This window comes from Coregonus lavaretus (assembly GCF_964263955.1).
Source record: "Coregonus lavaretus genome assembly, chromosome: 13".
NCBI classification, from domain to species: Eukaryota; Metazoa; Chordata; class Actinopteri; order Salmoniformes; family Salmonidae; genus Coregonus; species Coregonus lavaretus.
In genome coordinates this window covers 2,998,050-3,017,543 of record NC_140000.1, presented here as the reverse complement: position 1 = coordinate 3,017,543, position 19,494 = coordinate 2,998,050, and the positions used below count along the sequence as shown (strand labels likewise).

Below are 19,494 nucleotides of genomic sequence, written 5' to 3'. Positions count from 1 at the left end.
TACCTTATAGCGGTCCTCCTCAGCTGTTCTCAGACCTGTCTGTAGTACTGCTCTACAATGTACCTTATAGCGGTCCTCCTCGGCTGCCAGCTGCAGCTTCAGGCTGTCGTTGGTCTTCAGCTGCTCCTTCAGCTTCACCTCCATCTTGGCCAGCTCATCAGCAAACATGCAGCTACGCTCCTTCTCCTCCTAGAGAGACAACACTCTGGTCACAACATGTAGCTACGCTCCTTCTCCTCCTAGAGAGACAACACTCTGGTCACAACATGTAGCTACGCTCCTTCTCCTCCTAGAGAGACAACACTCTGGTCACAACATGTAGCTACGCGCCTTCTCCTCCTAGAGAGATAACACTCTGGTCACAACATGTAGCTACGCTCCTTCTCCTCCTAGAGAGACAACACTCTGGTCACAACATGTAGCTACACTCCTTCTCCTCCTAGAGAGATAACACTCTGGTCACAACATGTAGCTACGCTCCTTCTCCTCCTAGAGAGACAACACTCTGGTCACAACATGTAGCTACGCTCCTTCTCCTCCTAGAGAGATAACACTCTGGTCACAACATGTAGCTACGCTCCTTCTCCTCCTAGAGAGACAACACTCTGGTCACAACATGTAGCTACGCTCCTTCTCCTCCTAGAGACAACACTCTGGTCACAACATGTAGCTACGCTCCTTCTCCTCCTAGAGAGACAACACTCTGGTCACAACATGTAGCTACGCTCCTTCTCCTCCTAGAGAGACAACACTCTGGTCACAACATGTAGCTACGCTCCTTCTCCTCCTAGAGAGACAACACTCTGGTCACAACATGTAGCTACGCTCCTTCTCCTCCTAGAGATAACACTGGTCACAACATGTAGCTACGCTCCTTCTCCTCCTAGAGACAACACTCTGGTCACAACATGTAGCTACACTCCTTCTCCTCCTAGAGAGACAACACTCTGGTCACAACATGCAGCTACGCTCCTTCTCCTCCTAGAGACAACACTCTGGTCACAACATGTAGCTACACTCCTTCTCCTCCTAGAGAGACAACACTCTGGTCACAACATGCAGCTACGCTCCTTCTCCTCCTAGAGAGATAACACTCTGGTCACAACATGTAGCTACGCTCCTTCTCCTCCTAGAGAGACAACACTCTGGTCACAACATGTAGCTACGCTCCTTCTCCTCCTAGAGAGATAACACTCTGGTCACAACATGTAGCTACGCTCCTTCTCCTCCTAGAGAGACAACACTCTGGTCACAACATGTAGCTATGCGCCTTCTCCTCCTAGAGAGAACAACACTCTGGTCACAACATGTAGCTACGCTCTGGTCACTGACTGCTCCTATTTAAACCAGAACCTCTTCCTCCTCTTTGGAGTGGGGAAAAACGGTCATGCTATCACCCTCCTTCTCCTCCTAGAGACAACACTCTGGTCACAACATGTAGCTACGCTCCTTCTCCTCCTAGAGAGAACAACACTCTGGTCACAACATGTAGCTACGCTCCTTCTCCTCCTAGAGACAACACTCTGGTCACAACATGTAGCTACGCTCCTTCTCCTCCTAGAGACAACACTCTGGTCACCCTTGGGGAAACCGTGTTCTCTTTCTACACTTTATGATTGATAGATTTGTAGATTGATTGGTTGGTCTGATGGACTATGCAAAAACTCTGACAATATGATGATGAACACACCAGACAGGAAGCCAAGAAGAGTTCTTACATTCAGCATCTGTTTGCATTTCCTGTACTTGTCGCTCCTGTCGGACGCCTGTCTGCTGAAGCCTTTGAGTTTCTCCTGGATGATGGCCTCCAGCATGGGGTCAGCAGAACCTGGACTCCCTGGGGATACACAGGTCAGACCGTTACTATCCCATCAATAGTTTTAACATCAAGGACCTCTTTGGAAAAAGTGTTTTAGTTAATGCTTCCAAGTCTTATTCTCTGGGATCAAATGCACATCTTGTTTGATGGAAGTATTATTTTGACCCCAAATTCAACTCTATTCAATAGATAGGGGCTTAGAAATAAAACATTTAGCATGTAAACCATACCTGAAAGTTTTACAACAAAGGAGGACATGTTTTAATTCAGGGTGTCACTGGTAGCAATATGTGAGGTGAATGTGTGTGTACCTGGCACAGAGGTGTCTGGACTGACAGACAGAGGGACGGCCATGGTCTCAGCTGCTGGGTTCTTCCTCAGCTCCTAGACACAAACAATATGAAGACACATGTTGATGAGTGTGTGTGTATGTGTGTCTGTGTATCCATGCCTGTGTGTGTGCCTGTGTGTGTGTGTGCGTGTGTGTGTGCGAGTGCGTGTGTGTGCGTCTCACTCACCCCCGGTTGTTCAGAGAGCTTGACCACCTGCCTCTGCAGCCTCTGACACTCCTTGTACTTCTCCTTGTAGTGTTCTGCAGCCATGTGCAGCCGGAGCTTCAGGTCCTCCACCTCTCTCTGCAGCTCAGCCACGGTGGCTGGGTCAGCCTCTGCCTCATCCTCCACCCTGCACACCTCAGACTTAGCCTGCTGCTCCCACAACACACAGAGGGACAGTGAGGACAGAGACAGACCAGACAGACCACTCCATGTTAACATCAGACCGGTCCAATATTTGAGCAGGTAAACCTTGTCCGATCCAGAACAGTCCATAGGGGCAGGAGCTTAATCACCTGTTTTTGTAGCATGAGGTTACTTGATGTACAAGTACACCTCCTGGACAGGACACTAGTCTATCTCCTGTTTCTGTAGTGAGGCAGCTTGATGTACCAGTACACCGCCTGGACAGAACACTAGTCTATCTCCTGTTTCTGTAGTGAGGCAGCTTGATGTACCAGTACACTTCCTGGACAGGACACTAGTCTATCTCCTGTTTCTGTAGTGAGGCAGCTTGATGTACCAGTACACCTCCTGGACAGGACACTAGTCTATCTCCTGTTTCTGTAGTGAGGCAGCTTGATGTACCAGTACACCTCCTGGACAGGACACTAGTCTATCTCCTGTTTCTGTAGTGAGGCAGCTTGATGTACCAGTACACCCCCTGGACAGGACACTAGTCTATCTCCTGTTTCTGTAGTGAGGCAGCTTGATGTACCAGTACACCACCTGGACAGGACACTAGTCTATCTCCTGTTTCTGTAGTGAGGCAGCTTGATGTACCAGTACACCTCCTGGACAGAACACTAGTCTATCTCCTGTTTCTGTAGTGAGGCAGCTTGATGTACCAGTACACCACCTGGACAGGACACTAGTCTATCTCCTGTTTCTGTAGTGAGGCAGCTTGATGTACCAGTACATCCCCTGGACAGGACTCTAGTCTGTCAAATATATCAGCTGCACTTGATTTAGTTTGTCCAGTACAACGGAACCAATGGAATCGTCCCAAAAGTTCAAACTCCAAGCTAAACTGAGTGCAAACTAAGTATACATCCAAATTCAAACAGCCCTTTGGCTCCTGGTCAAAAGAAGAGCACTAAATAGGGAATAGGGTGCCATTTGGGACGCAGACAAAATCCATTGAAATCAAGGTCCTCCTTACTGCCTCTAGCTGGGTGTCATCCTTCATCTGTTCCACCAGGCGCTCCAGACGGCCACACTGTGCCAGGGCCTCCTGCTTCCCCTGCAGCAGGGCGTCTGTCTCCAGCCTCATGCGGTACAGGTCAGCCATGGTGCGGTCGCGGGCGCTGGACGCGTCCCTCAGCTCAGCAGACAACATGGAGGCCTGCTGCTGTTTGGCCTGAAGCTGCTCTTCCTTCTGACGAAGCTGTTCCTTCATGACCTTCAGCTCACCCTGCACAGGGACACCAGGGGAGAAAGGGAAATACATGCACAGGTATAACGGTCAGTACATCTCTCTCTCACATACACACAGGTATGGATGAACAAATCATGCACTCTGAATTAACATTTGTTGTGAGTTCGAATCCCAGGTCTGCCCACTGCCGTTGTGCCTTTGAGCAAGGACCACTCCATAGGCGCTGCTCTGCGGCTTTGACGGTGTTGCTTCCAGACTTTAGTCTCTTGTAGGTGTGGGGTCTGAATATTATGGTGTGCGGCCCATATTCCCTACCACCTATATAATGCACTGGTCCAAAGTAGGGATCTAGGAGGTAGCCATGATAATATTCTGATTCTTACCAAGGGGGAGGCCTTGGCCAGGAACTCCTTGTGTTGTTTCTCCTTCTCAGTGAGGCAGGAGCGGAGGCGTCCCACCTCCTCTTTGAACTGAGCAATGGTGTTCTCCTTGTTTACACCCACAGCCTTCAGCATCTGCAGCTCTGCACTCAGCTTAGTGTTCTCCAGCTCACGGTTCTTCAGGTGGATCTAGAACCGCAAACAAATATTTTAAATACTTTTTTTGAATGGCAAAATCACATTACAATCAAAAAGGATTCTAACATTTCAAAGGTCACAGAAAGATGGACGATGTAGGGGGTTCGTATAACAAATGAATCATTAGAAAGTGTAGCTATGTTTCTGCCTGGTGTTCCAGTGACACCCCTCTGACTACATTAATCATCATCCTTCAGCAAGATGTAGCCAGCTCCTAAAATAATGCAGAATAACCTTAATTACAACACAGAGATTGAGGTGGGCTCGTTAAACTACCCTGCAGTCCCACCAAAATGGCACCCTAAACCCTCTGTAGCGCACTACTTTTGACCAGGGGTCATAGGGCTCTGATCAAAAGTAGTACACTATATAGGGAATAGGGTGCCAATTGGGACACAGCCTCAGCGACGCGGCCGGCTAAACAAAGTGCGGCTTTCACTTGTGCTTCCGTGGCGACAGTGTGCGTGCGTACCACTCCTAGTTCCTGAGCTGTACCCACCAGTCACCACCACTACAAAGCTCCCCAGAAACGGCAGGCGAGAACCAGGCGGAAGAGGGCCGGAACAGACCATATCCTGTTCAGCCACAACACTGTGGGATCCCACTGAGCAGGGAAACAGCAGCTACACACACTAGTGGGATTAACTGGATTGAGAGAAGTGGTCATATTAACTGGATTGAGAAAAGTGGTCAGATTAACTGGACTGAGAGAAGTGGTCAGATTAACTGGATTGAGAGAAGTGGTCAGATTAACTGGACTGAGAGAAGTGGTCAGATTAACTGGACTGAGAGAAGTGGTCAGATTAACTGGATTGAGAGAAGTGGTCAGATTAACTGGACTGAGAGAAGTGGTCAGATTAACTGGATTGAGAGAAGTGGTCAGATTAACTGGACTGAGAAAAGTGGTCAGATTAACTGGACTGAGAAAAGTGGTCAGATTAACTGGACTGAGAAAAGTGGTCAGATTAACTGGACTGAGAAAAGTGGTCAGATTAACTGGACTGAGAGAAGTGGTCAGATTAACTGGACTGAGAGAAATGGTCAGATTAACTGGACTGAGAGAAGTGGTCAGATTAACTGCATTGAGAGAAGTGGTCAGATTAACTGGACTGAGAGAAGTGGTCAGATTAACTGGATTGAGAGAAGTGGTCAGATTAACTGGACTGAGAAAAGTGGTCAGATTAACTGGACTGAGAAAAGTGGTCAGATTAACTGGACTGAGAAAAGTGGTCAGATTAACTGGACTGAGAGAAGTGGTCAGATTAACTGGACTGAGAAAAGTGGTCAGATTAACTGGACTGAGAGAAGTGGTCAGATTAACTGGACTGAGAAAAGTGGTCAGATTAACTGGACTGAGAGAAATGGTCAGATTAACTGGACTGAGAGAAGTGGTCAGATTAACTGGATTGAGAGAAGTGGTCAGATTAACTGGACTGACAGAGGTGGTCAGATTAACTAGACTGAGAGAAGTGGTCAGATTAACTTTTGACTATAGTCTAAAAGACATCTCTGGTATGATTCCATACATTTTCCCAAGATTCCCAGGTTTTTCATAAATCCCGGTTGCAGGAAATCTTGAATCCTGGGAATTTTGGGAAAGTACCGGAATCTTGCAACCCTAGGTATGATCCTTCACAGCTACAGTCACATGACTCATAGTACAGGAGCAGTGTGCGCAACGTAGGTGTGTGTGTGTGTGTGTGTGTGTGTGTGACCTTGTAGAGTTCCTTCTCATCCTTCTCATCCTTCAGGTGTGACTCCATGCCATCCTTCTCCAGAGTCAGCTTCTTCACTCTGTCCTTCAGGCTGTCCAGCTCCGTCTCTTTCTGCAGGCCCTTCTGGGTGACTCCCATCAGGTCATCCTCCAGCTGCAGGACCCTGGCTGTGGCCTCCTCCTGTACCTCCTGGGGACAGAGAGACAGAGGGAGGGAGTTAGTAACCTGTAACCTTAAATGTCTTTTTTATGTCCGTTTTACCCTTTTAAGCCAGAGACAAATTGTGAGAACCTAAGGGACAATAACGTTCTCCTCTCATCTACTAGTTCCCCTGGAGAATTTAGTTGGTTTGCTTCTCTGTCATGTAGATTAGAATAGAGAACCATGTCAGGTCTATACAGGATATATATCTGCAACGTCTTCAATTGAATCACTTCCTGTCTCTAAAGCACAACAAGAACAAATCCTCAGTGCTGTGACAGACAGGCGGCCGCTAGAGGAAATCCCAGCCAGTCCTGTGTGTGTCAAACACAGAGACACTGCCAGGTCTTTATGGATTCAATCACACAACACACACGGTCACCCTGTAAATCCAATACTAACTGTGTGGCTGTGAGCCGGAGAACGGGAAAAAAACGTGTCAAGTTTTCGTACTACTTTTGAGATGTAAAATCATCTGCCTACAAATCATCCATTTCAATCTGGCGTGTTATTCTGTTTTGAGGCTGGAAGGGAAGCTTGCTCTGTCATAAGTACAGGACTGCACAACGTCTGCTCCAAAAGGCATTGCAGCAGATTAGAATTTGTTTCTACTGTAAGTTTATGAGCCGAATTTTGGAATCATTTTTTTCACAGCGCATTAAAAAAAACGTATAAAAAGTGTAGTCGTAAAATGAACAGCCACCAAATGTGTAATTATGTTTTCATCTCAAAGCCATTTTCAAAACCAGCAGCTTTATGGAACGGAATAGTTCTATGCATTATCATAAACACAATGTTTTAAAAGATACATGTGAAAGTATTAAATATCTGGTGCTGAACAGTGATCACACTCAAGATCATTACTAACTGGACTTTATTTAGTTCTTTATTTAGTTATAGTGGTTAGAGGTGGAACAACGTGTGTGTGTGTGCGTGTGTGTGTCTGTGTCACACTAGGGGATGCTGAGAGACAGAGGCTAGATGGAGACATTTCAGGTCAACTGCCACCAGAGTCTTGTTCAGTGAGTGGGCACAGCACAGGGAAAGAATTGTTTGGAAATGGGGGAGGTACAAACTGAACTTGTCCAGTAAGAACACTCATTGTTGCTGTCCGTATCAAAGGGTTTTGCTACGTTTTGCTCTACCTCCCAGGAGTTGTTCTCACCTGGTTCTCTCGTCTCAGTTGGGTACACTTCTCTTTCTGCTGCTCACACTCTTTATGCAGGCTCTCCTTCTCCTCCTCTAGCTGGGCCTTCTCCTTCTGCAGGAGGCTCATGGTCCGAACCATCTCCTCCTTCTCCTCCTCTAGCTGGGCCTTCTCCTTCTGCAGGAGGCTCATGGTCCGAACCATCTCCTCCTTCTCCTCCTCTAGCTGGGCCTTCTCATTCTGCACGAGGCTCATGGTCCGAACCATTTCCTCCTTCTCTCTGTGGGCCTCTTCCATCTTTTGCTGCAGGGACAAAGAGAAAGCATTGAGGTGTGTGTGTGTGTGTATTCATGCTTGTGCGTGTGTATGTGTGTATGTGTGTGTATCAGTGCAGAGCCTGGCTCGCTCTCTGACGTACCTCCAGGTATCCGGTCCTGGTTGTCACCACCAGGATGTCCGAGTTGCACTCATCCTCCACGGTCAGCAGCTCGTCCTCTGAGGGGCTTTGAGCCCGGAACAGGAAGGGTGTGCTGGCCCCCCGGATCTCCCCCTTGTGGGTCACATAGCAGAACTGGTAGAACTCCCCATCATCGTTGGGCACGTAGTATCCTGAGGAAGGAACAGAACAGACAACATCAGAAAGAGTCTAGGGCTACGGGCTCTTTCTGGACAGGGCCTAGGTATCTAGGGTCATATCAGGTAGCAGGTAGCCTAGCGGTTAAGACCGGTGGGCCAGTAACTGAAAGGTTGCTGGTTCGAATCCCCAAGACGACTAGGTGAAAAATCTGTTGATATGCCCTTGAGCAAGGCACTTAACCCTAATTGCTCTGGATAAAAGCATCTGCTAATTGACTAAAATGTACATGTAAACATCAAGCCTCTCAGAGTAGGAGAGCTGAACTAGGATCAGGTCCCCCCCTGTCCACAAAATCATTTTAATTGTGATGTAAAACAAAACAAATGCTCAGGATCTCAGTTTCAACCTTTAGCAATCAGAGCCCTTCTCTGGCTCCAGTCCTAGGCTAGCTATTAATAAAGAACACAATGAAAACTATCTTGTTAACACCAAACAAGATATCCCTTAAATGGGTAGAGTTTCATATTTTACTGTGTTGGTATAAAAGTCTTAACAGCCCTCTGAGGGGCCAGGCCTCTTGACATGAGGTTAGAAAAAGTGTAAAAGTTCCATAAAACCACGGCGCGTTCAGTGGGCCCAAATCACACCTTGAAACACCAGCGCTCTGTGGATGGCAGTGCCTTCTGTGTGGTTCTCAGGAACAGGACACCACAAGAACGTGTAATAGTCCCTCGCTGTGCTCCATCCAACCTGCAACACAGAGGGTGGGGGGGGGCGTTAAAGGTGGAAATACAACGCACCAGGTTGCACCCAAAACGGCACCCTATTCACTACACAATATATAGGGAATAGGGTACCATTTGGGACATAATTACAGTAATAATTGAGCAAGTTAGCAGACAGAAAAACCACCCAAAGCTGTGAAACAGTATCCTACCTACACATGACACAGTGGCAGCCACACTGTGGAACGCACAGCAATGTTGAAACGTTGGTGTTTTACCCAATAAATTACTGGGAGTATAGATAGAGAGATACTCTATTTTTATAGCTTTCAGTTTATTCTCCGTTAGGTCACAATATGGACCACGATCATGAAAACCCTTTGTAATATAAAAAACCTAAAACCACCACTTAGGCTAGGTTATATTAAGGTTTTAGATGTGAAAAAGGGGTTCGTTTCAACATTCCCATATTCCTGCGTGCCACGTGTCGTATATATGGCCTATAATGAGGCCCGGCCTCGTCAACATGCTCCGCTGCAGAACAGCGCCAACAGCTCACCTCCAACAGGAAGGGGGAAATAGGTGAAAATGATATACTTCAAAATGGAAACCAACATGTAATTATATTAATTTTATGTGTTGTTAACTGATGGCTGGTGAGGGGGAGTACAGAAAATACATCCAGAAGGCCATAAAACTGTCAAACAAAATCAGGATCCCAGTGCTGGCTGGGGTTACAGGTCTAGGCTACAGGCTCAGTGCTGGCCTGGTCGGTCCAACTACGATACACACAACACCAAAACAAGCCTGGTCGGTCCAACTACGATACACACAACACCAAAACAAGCCTGGTCGGTCCAACTACGATACACACAACACCAAAACAAGCCTGGTCGGTCCAACTACGATACACACAACACCAAAACAAGCCTGGTCGGTCCAACTACGATACACACAACACCAAAACAAGCCTGGTCGGTCCAACTACGATACACACAACACCAAAACAAGCCTGGTCGGTCCAACTACGATACACACAACACCAAAACAAGCCTGGTCGGTCCAACTACGATACACACAACACCAAAACAAGCCTGGTCGGTCCAACTACGATACACACAACACCAAAACAAGCCTGGTCGGTCCAACTACGATACACACAACACCAAAACAAGCCTGGTCGGTCCAACTACGATACACACAACACCAAAACAAGCCTGGTCGGTCCAACTACGATACACACAACACCAAAACAAGCCTGGTCGGTCCAACTACGATACACACAACACCAAAACAAGCCTGGTCGGTCCAACTACGATACACACAACACCAAAACAAGCCTGGTCGGTCCAACTACGATACACACAACACCAAAACAAGCCTGGTCGGTCCAACTACGATACACACAACACCAAAACAAGCCTGGTCGGTCCAACTACGATACACACAACACCAAAACGTTGATCTAACCTATGAGACTTTATGTAAGCAAAATCAAATCTCTCCCTATGACACACATTCTCTCACCCACACAGTTTGTTTACATATGGTCAGTGTGAAGCAGCACTGTTGCCACTTGACAGTCTGTCTCACTCCTCACATAAGTCTGACCAGCTTGTTTTCCTCCACTACCGCATCATCGCTGTGTGTGTGTGTGTGTGTGTGTGTGTGTGTGTGTGTGTGTGTGTTGCAGATGATCCTGTGCTACGCTACAATGGTGCCAGTGTTGTTGAGAATCCCCTGGGTAGTTGTCCCGGGGAGGCGTTCCCACTTCCAGCAGTAAAGAACAGGAAGCTATTAAAGCAGGCACATAGTTAGTGACTGTCATTACAGAATGAAGGAAGGCTAGTAGCAGTAGGCGTTACTGCAGCAACACTCATTAGTGGTGAGAGAGGTGAGAGTCAGGGGCTGACTAAAGCACCTTTCCCATGGACCAGAGGGCCTAGCCTGCCCTGTAAACAGCCACACTGACAACCAGGAGAGGAGTGGACACAGTGTGCATACCTGGGTCTAATCATGCTGGATAAGCTTCATCCAACAGGTCTATTGGCTGGATAGGCTATCCTGTTGGATACAGGTCTATTGGCTGGATAGGCTATCCTGTTGGATACAGGTCTATTGGCTGGATAGGCTATCCTGTTGGATACAGGTCTATTGGCTGGATAGGCTATCCTGTTGGATACAGGTCTATTGGCTGGATAGGCTATCCTGTTGGATACAGGTCTATTGGCTGGATAGGCTATCCTGTTGGATACAGGTCTATTGGCTGGATAGGCTATCCTGTTGGATACAGGTCTATTGGCTGGATAGGCTATCCTGTTGGATACAGGTCTATTGGCTGGATAGGCTATCCTGTTGGATACAGGTCTATTGGCTGGATAGGCTATCCTGTTGGATACAGGTCTATTGGCTGGATAGGCTATCCTGTTGGATACAGGTCTATTGGCTGGATAGGCTATCCTGTTGGATACAGGTCTATTGGCTGGATAGGTTGGGATAACAATAGCGTGCACAAAAGTGAGAATCTTGAGTTCCCGAAAACAACAGACCAAAAACCATTTAGCTAATCCAGGATCTAGCCTAATTATACCCTTTTCGCATGCAAAGCACATTCTTAGAAGAAAAAAAACATCTGTGCCAACATGCTTAAAATACTTTGCTAACATTCCCATAAGACGTAATGCCAGCACACTGTTCTTCAGCAAGCTGCTGGTTAGGGACTAGTAGCTAGCATAGTAAGCTGCAGGTTAGGGACTAGTAGCTAGCATAGTAAGCTGCAGGTTAGGGACTAGTAGCTAGCATAGTAAGCTGCAGGTTAGGGACTAGTAGCTAGCATAGTAAACTGCAGGTTAGGGACTAGTAGCTAGCATAGTAAGCTGCAGGTTGGGGACTAGTAGCTAGCATAGTAAACTGCAGGTTGGGGACTAGTAGCTAGCATAGTAAGCTGCAGGTTGGGGACTAGTAGCTAGCATAGTAAGCTGCAGGTTGGGGACTAGTAGCTAGCATAATAAACTGAAGGTTAGGGACTAGTAGCTAGCATAGTAAGCTGCAAGTTAGGGACTAGTAGCTAGCATAGTAAACCGCAGGTTAGGGACTAGTAGCTAGCATAGTAAACCGCAGGTTAGGGACTAGTAGCTAGCATAGTAAACTGCAGGTTAGGGACTGGTAGCTAGCATAGTAAACTGCAGGTTAGGGACTAGTAGCTAGCATAGTAAGCTGCAGGTTGGGGACTAGTAGCTAGCATAGTAAACCGCAGGTTAGGGACTAGTAGCTAGCATAGTAAGCTGCAGGTTAGGTACTAGTAGCTAGCATAGTAAGCTGCACGTTAGGGACTAGTCGTTAGCATAGTAAGCTGCAGGTTAGGGACTAGTAGCTAGCATAGTAAACTGCAGGTTAGGGACTAGTAGCTAGCATCGTAAGCTGCAGGTTGGGGACTAGTAGCTAGCATAGTAAGCTGCAGGTTGGGGACTAGTAGCTAGCATAGTAAGCTGCAGGTTGGGGACTAGTAGCTAGCATAGTAAGCTGCAGGTTGGGGACTAGTAGCTAGCATAGTAAGCTGCAGGTTGGGGACTAGTAGCTAGCATAGTAAGCTGCAGATTGGGGACTAGTAGCTAGCATAATAAACTGAAGGTTAGGGACTAGTAGCTAGCATAGTAAGCTGCAAGTTAGGGACTAGTAGTTAGCATAGTAAACTGCAGGTTAGGGACTAGTAGCTAGCATAGTAAGCTGCAGGTTGGGGACTAGTAGCTAGCATAGTAAACCGCAGGTTAGGGACTAGTAGCTAGCATAGTAAGCTGCAGGTTAGGGACTAGTAGCTAGCATAGTAAACCGCAGGTTAGGGACTAGTAGCTAGCATAGTAAACCGCAGGTTAGGGACTAGTAGCTAGCATAGTAAACTGAAGGTTAGGGACTAGTAGCTAGCATAGTAAGCTGCAGGTTGGGGACTAGTAGCTAGCATAATAAACTGAAGGTTAGGTACTAGTAGCTAGCATAGTAAGCTGCACGTTAGGGACTAGTCAGCATAGTAAGCTGCAGGTTAGGGACTAGTAGCTAGCATAGTAAACTGCAGGTTAGGGACTAGTAGCTAGCATCGTAAGCTGCAGGTTGGGGACTAGTAGCTAGCATAGTAAGCTGCAGGTTGGGGACTAGTAGCTAGCATAGTAAGCTGCAGGTTGGGGACTAGTAGCTAGCATAGTAAGCTGCAGGTTGGGGACTAGTAGCTAGCATAGTAAGCTGCAGGTTGGGGACTAGTAGCTAGCATAATAAACTGAAGGTTAGGGACTAGTAGCTAGCATAGTAAGCTGCACGTTAGGGACTAGTAGCTAGCATAGTAAACTGCAGGTTAGGGACTAGTAGCTAGCATAGTAAACTGCAGGTTAGGGACTAGTAGCTAGCATCGTAAGCTGCAGGTTGGGGACTAGTAGCTAGCATAGTAAACTGCAGGTTGGGGACTAGTAGCTAGCATAGTAAGCTGCAGGTTGGGGACTAGTAGCTAGCATAGTAAGCTGCAGGTTGGGGACTAGTAGCTAGCATAGTAAGCTGCAGGTTGGGGACTAGTAGCTAGCATAGTAAGCTGCAGGTTGGGGACTAGTAGCTAGCATAGTAAGCTGCAGATTGGGGACTAGTAGCTAGCATAATAAACTGAAGGTTAGGGACTAGTAGCTAGCATAGTAAGCTGCAAGTTAGGGACTAGTAGTTAGCATAGTAAACTGCAGGTTAGGGACTAGTAGCTAGCATAGTAAGCTGCAGGTTGGGGACTAGTAGCTAGCATAGTAAACCGCAGGTTAGGGACTAGTAGCTAGCATAGTAAGCTGCAGGTTAGGGACTAGTAGCTAGCATAGTAAACCGCAGGTTAGGGACTAGTAGCTAGCATAGTAAACCGCAGGTTAGGGACTAGTAGCTAGCATAGTAAACTGAAGGTTAGGGACTAGTAGCTAGCATAGTAAGCTGCAGGTTGGGGACTAGTAGCTAGCATAGTAAGCTGCAGGTTGGGGACTAGTAGCTAGCATAGTAAGCTGCAGGTTGGGGACTAGTAGCTAGCATAATAAACTGAAGGTTAGGTACTAGTAGCTAGCATAGTAAGCTGCACGTTAGGGACTAGTCAGCATAGTAAGCTGCAGGTTAGGGACTAGTAGCTAGCATAGTAAACTGCAGGTTAGGGACTAGTAGCTAGCATCGTAAGCTGCAGGTTGGGGACTAGTAGCTAGCATAGTAAGCTGCAGGTTGGGGACTAGTAGCTAGCATAGTAAGCTGCAGGTTGGGGACTAGTAGCTAGCATAGTAAGCTGCAGGTTGGGGACTAGTAGCTAGCATAGTAAGCTGCAGGTTGGGGACTAGTAGCTAGCATAATAAACTGAAGGTTAGGGACTAGTAGCTAGCATAGTAAGCTGCACGTTAGGGACTAGTAGCTAGCATAGTAAACTGCAGGTTAGGGACTAGTAGCTAGCATAGTAAACTGCAGGTTAGGGACTAGTAGCTAGCATCGTAAGCTGCAGGTTGGGGACTAGTAGCTAGCATAGTAAACCGCAGGTTAGGGACTAGTAGCTAGCATAGTAAGCTGCAGGTTAGGGACTAGTAGCTAGCATAGTAAACTGCAGGTTAGGGACTAGTAGCTAGCATCGTAAGCTGCAGGTTGGGGACTAGTAGCTAGCATAGTAAGCTGCAGGTTGGGGACTAGTAGCTAGCATAGTAAGCTGCAGGTTGGGGACTAGTAGCTAGCATAGTAAGCTGCAGGTTGGGGACTAGTAGCTAGCATAGTAAGCTGCAGGTTGGGGACTAGTAGCTAGCATAATAAACTGAAGGTTAGGGACTAGTAGCTAGCATAGTAAGCTGCACGTTAGGGACTAGTAGCTAGCATAGTAAACTGCAGGTTAGGGACTAGTAGCTAGCATAGTAAACTGCAGGTTAGGGACTAGTAGCTAGCATCGTAAGCTGCAGGTTGGGGACTAGTAGCTAGCATAGTAAACCGCAGGTTAGGGACTAGTAGCTAGCATAGTAAGCTGCAGGTTAGGGACTAGTAGCTAGCATAGTAAACTGCAGGTTAGGGACTAGTAGCTAGCATAGTAAGCTGCAGGTTGGGGACTAGTAGCTAGCATAGTAAACTGCAGGTTAGGGACTAGTAGCTAGCATAGTAAGCTGCTGCAACAGTTGAAGGCTTTCTTGTTCGCCATGTTTGTTAGCATATAGCCTAAGTAGCCTAGTCCGAGCCAGAACAACCCTTACGGCAGGAGAATCACACTGTATCAATCAAACAGGTAGGACAAGTGGATCATGAATCAGGCAGCGGGGCTGTGCTCTACGACAGGTTAATTATAAAGGCTGTGTTTGCCTGTCCCGACACTCCTCTATCAGTGTGTAGGTGTTTGTTCGTGTGTGTGCGCTCTCAGAGCACCTCAGATCACAACTCACAGTAACCGTTCCAACATCAAAGAGCCATAGGCACAAGACACAGTGCAGCCTAACAAGAGTCTGTCTGTCCCCCACCCTCACCGCTTTGCTGTTGACGCTAAATAGATGGTTGTATGAAATGTTTGGTTTATCTTGGCGAGTGGTACCGTGCAATTATGACATTTGTTGTACACGACTATAGGTTTGCATAGCCTAGGTACATGGGGAGAACAAGTATTTGATACACTGCCGATATTGCAGGTTTTCCTACTTACAAAGCATGTAGAGGTCTGTAATTTTTATCATAGGTAAACTTCAACTGTGAGAGACGGAATCTAAAACAAAAATCCTGAAAATCCCATTGTATGATTTTTAAGTAATTACAGTGGGGGAAAAAAGTATTTAGTCAGCCAACAATTGTGCAAGTTCTCCCACTTAAAAAGATGAGAGAGGCCTGTAATTTTCATCATAGGTACACGTCAACTATGACAGACAAAATGAGAAAACAAAATCCAGAAAATCACATTGTAGGATTTTTAATGAATTTATTTGCAAATTATGGTGGAAAATAAGTATTTGGTAAATAACAAAAGTTTCTCAATACTTTGTTATATACCCTTTGTTGGCAATGACACAGGTCAAACGTTTTCTGTAAGTCTTCACAAGGTTTTCACACACTGTTGCTGGTATTTTGGCCCATTCCTCCATGCAGATCTCCTCTAGAGCAGTGATGTTTTGGGGCTGTCGCTGGGCAACACGGACTTTCAACTCCCTCCAAAGATTTTCTATGGGGTTGAGATCTGGAGACTGGCTAGGCCACTCCAGGACCTTGAAATGCTTCCTACGAAGCCACTCCTTCGTTGCCCGGGCGGTGTGTTTGGGATCATTGTCAGGCTGAAAGACTCAGCCACGTTTCATCTTCAATGCCCTTGCTGATGGAAGGAGGTTTTCACTCAAAATCTCACGATACATGGCCCCATTCATTCTTTCCTTTACACAGATCAGTCGTCCTGGTCCCTTTGCAGAAAAACAGCCCCAAAGCATGATGTTTCCACCCCCATGCTTCACAGTTGGATGCAACTCAGCATTCTTTGTCCTCCAAACACGACGAGTTGAGTTTTTACCAAAAAGTTATTTTGGTTTCATCTGACCAAATGACATTCTCCCAATCCTCTTCTGGATCATCCAAATGCACTCTAGCAAACTTCAGACGGGCCTGGACATGTACTGGCTTAAGCAGGGGGACACGTCTTGCACTGCAGGATTTGAGTCCCTGGCGGCGTAGTGTGTTACTGATGGTAGGCTTTGTTACTTTGGTCCCAGCTCTCTGCAGGTCATTCACTAGGTGCCCCCGTGTGGTTCTGGGATTTTTGCTCACCGTTCTTGTGATCATTTTGACCCCACGGGGTGAGATCTTGCGTGGAGCCCCAGATCGAGGGAGATTATCAGTGGTCTTGTATGTCTTCCATTTCCTAATAATTGCTCCCACAGTTGATTTCTTCAAACCAAGCTGCTTACCTATTGCAGATTCAGTCTTCCCAGCCTGGTGCAGGTCTACAATTTTGTTTCTGGTGTCCTTTGACAGCTCTTTGGTCTTGGCCATAGTGGAGTTTGGGGTGTGACTGTTTGAGGTTGTGGACAGGTGTCTTTTATACTGATAACAAGTTCAAACAGGTGCCATTAATACAGGTAACGAGTGGAGGACAGAGGAGCCTCTTAAAGAAGAAGTTACAGGTCTGTGAGAGCCAGAAATCTTGCTTGTTTGTAGGTGACCAAATACTTATTTTCCACCATAATTTGCTAATAAATTTATAAAAAATCCTACAATGTAATTTTCTGGATTTTTTTTCCTCAATTGGTCTATGATAAAAATTACAGGCCTCTCTCATCTTTTTAAGTGGGAGAACTTTCACAATTGGTGGCTGACTAAATACTTTTTTTCCCCACTGTAATTTGCATTTTATTGCATGACATAAGTATTTGATACATTAGAATTTGCATTTTATTGCATGACATAAGTATTTGATACATTAGAAAAGCAGAACTTAATATTTGGTACAGAATCCTTTGTTTGCAATTACAGAGATCATAAGTTTCCTGTAGGTCTTGACCAGGTTTGCACACACTGCAGCAGGGATTTTGGCCCACTCCTCCATACAGACCTTCTCCAGATCCTTCAGGTTTTGGGGCTGTCACTGGGCAATATGGACTTTCAGCTCCCTCCAAAGATGTTCTATTGGGTTCAGGTCTGGAGACTGGCTAGGCCACTCCAGGACCTTGAGATGCTTCTTACGGAGCTACTCCTTAGTTGCCCTGGCTTTGTGTTTCGGGTCGTTGTCATGCTGGAAGACCCAGCCACGACCCATCTTCAATGCTCTTACTGAGGGAAGGACGTTTTTGGCCAAGATCTCGCGATACATGGCCCCATCCATTCTCCCCTCAATACGGTGCAGTCGTCCTGTCCCCTTTGCAGAAAAGCATCCCCAAAGAATGATGTTTCCACCTCCATGCTTCACGGTTGGGATGGTGTTCTTGGGGTTGTACTCATCCTTCTTCTTCCTCCAAACACTGCGAGTGGAGTTTAGACCAAAAAACTATATTTTTGTCTCATCAGACCACATGACCTTCTCCCATTCCTCCTCTGGATCATCCAGATGGTCATTGGCAAACTTCAGACGGGCCTGGACATGCGCTGGCTTGAGCAAGGGGACCTTGCGTCCGCTGCTGGATTTTAATCCATGACGGCTTGTGTGTTACTAATGGTTTTCTTTGAGACTGTGGTCCCAGCTCTCTTCAGGTCATTGACCAGGTCCTGCCGTGTAGTTCTGGGCTGATCCCTCACCTTCCTCATGATCATTGATGCCCCACGAGGTGAGATCTTGCATGGAGCCCCAGACCGAGGGTGATTGACCGTCATCTTGAACATCTTCCATTTTCTAATAATTGCGCCAACAGTTGTTGCCTTCTTACCAAGCTGCTTGCCTATTGTCCTGTAGCCCATCCCAGCCTTGTGCAGGTCTACAATTTTATCCCTGATGTCCTTACACAGCTCTCTGGTCTTGGCCATTGTGGAGAGGTTGGAGTCTGTTTGATTGAGAGTGTGGACAGGTGTCTTTTATACAGGTAAAGAGTTCAAACAGGTGCAGTTAACACAGGTAATGAGTGGAGAACAGGAGGGCTACTTAAAGAAAAACTAACAGGTCTGTGAGAGCCGGAATTCTTACTGGTTGGTAGATGATCAAATACTTATGTCATGCAATAAAATGCAAATTAATTACTTAAATATCATACAATGTGATTTTCTGGATTTTTGTTTTAGATTCCGTCTCTCGCAGTTGAAGTGTACCTATGATCGAAATTACAGACCTCTACATGCTTTGTAAGTAGGAAAACCTGCAAAATCTGCAGTGTATCAAATACTTGTTCTCCCCCACTGTACATGTTCAAATGTTCTGAGAAACTAGGTTAAATCATGGAAAAGACAGAAGCCTGTGCTTGAGAGGAATTTAGGGCAACTAAAAACATTTATAGTTTAATTGATTAAGACAAAGGAAGGATTGTTGTGGAATGGAAATGTGTATTTTTGCATATCCCACTCCCCCTGAGACACCCTCGGAGAGTGGGGTCACGGCCAGGGGTCAGCCATTATTGACGGAGAAATTAGGGTTAAGTGCCTTGCTCAAGGGCAGATTGAGAGATGTTTCACCTAGTCAGCTCGGGGATTCGAACTGGCAACCTTTCGGTTACTGGCCCAACACTCTAACCGCTAGGAAACCTGCCACCCTATATACCCAATATAGTTTTAACACCGTGTTGCTCTACCCTATCATGACTTATCAGATCAGTGCAGATGAAGACAAAAAGACAAGGATAGGAAACCATTTCAGGCTGAAAGATAGACTTTTTTATTTTTGTTCATCTGTTATGAGGCAATAGCAGCTCCATGTCACTAGGGGGCGATAGCACCTTACAGGCTGAGGTATGGGGCTCAGCGGTGGAGCTGCACCACACAGCTCTTGGGACAGTGAGTGAAGTAAAGAAGAAATTCAACTCTTGTAATTTGATGTAAAAAATCAATGTGTTTTGGTATGTAGCCTTCATCAGAGTTTAAAAAAAATAAAGGAGCATTTTTATCAACTTTCACTGTCCTCCAAGAGATCGCTGAATTTCCTCTTCAATTCAGTTTGGTCCTCAAGTCAGGTAGCGGCAGTGTTCTTCCCTTCCCACAGTGAAAGAGTGAGTCATGGTCCAGGTATCTGTCCTCCTGTGAGTGCTGCCTGGAGCTCAACTTGGCACCCCAGCCTCCTGTCTGTCAACACGCCCAGGAACATTTACACGATTTATGTTCCATACTGCTCTGCTTCGCGAATTAGCGTGTTTGGGGTTTAGGAAAACGTGCACCACTGCTGCAGTT

At 46.4% G+C, this 19,494-nt stretch overlaps 1 protein-coding gene across 1 annotated transcript in view; it reads right to left on the bottom strand.

Moving 5' to 3' along the window:
• Window positions 1-19,494, bottom strand: part of LOC311140772 (tax1-binding protein 1 homolog B-like) — a 33,612-nt gene that overhangs the window by 6,656 nt on the left and 7,462 nt on the right. The window contains exons 3-12 of the mRNA XM_084175988.1: window positions 8,617-8,719; window positions 7,811-8,001; window positions 7,411-7,695; window positions 6,045-6,233; window positions 4,135-4,320; window positions 3,536-3,787; window positions 2,338-2,526; window positions 2,131-2,203; window positions 1,719-1,837; window positions 64-189 (exon numbers count right to left, since the gene is read on the bottom strand). Of these exons, the coding sequence (XP_084032114.1) occupies window positions 64-189; window positions 1,719-1,837; window positions 2,131-2,203; window positions 2,338-2,526; window positions 3,536-3,787; window positions 4,135-4,320; window positions 6,045-6,233; window positions 7,411-7,695; window positions 7,811-8,001; window positions 8,617-8,719 (1,713 nt within the window). The remainder of the gene's footprint in view (window positions 1-63; window positions 190-1,718; window positions 1,838-2,130; window positions 2,204-2,337; window positions 2,527-3,535; window positions 3,788-4,134; window positions 4,321-6,044; window positions 6,234-7,410; window positions 7,696-7,810; window positions 8,002-8,616; window positions 8,720-19,494) is intronic.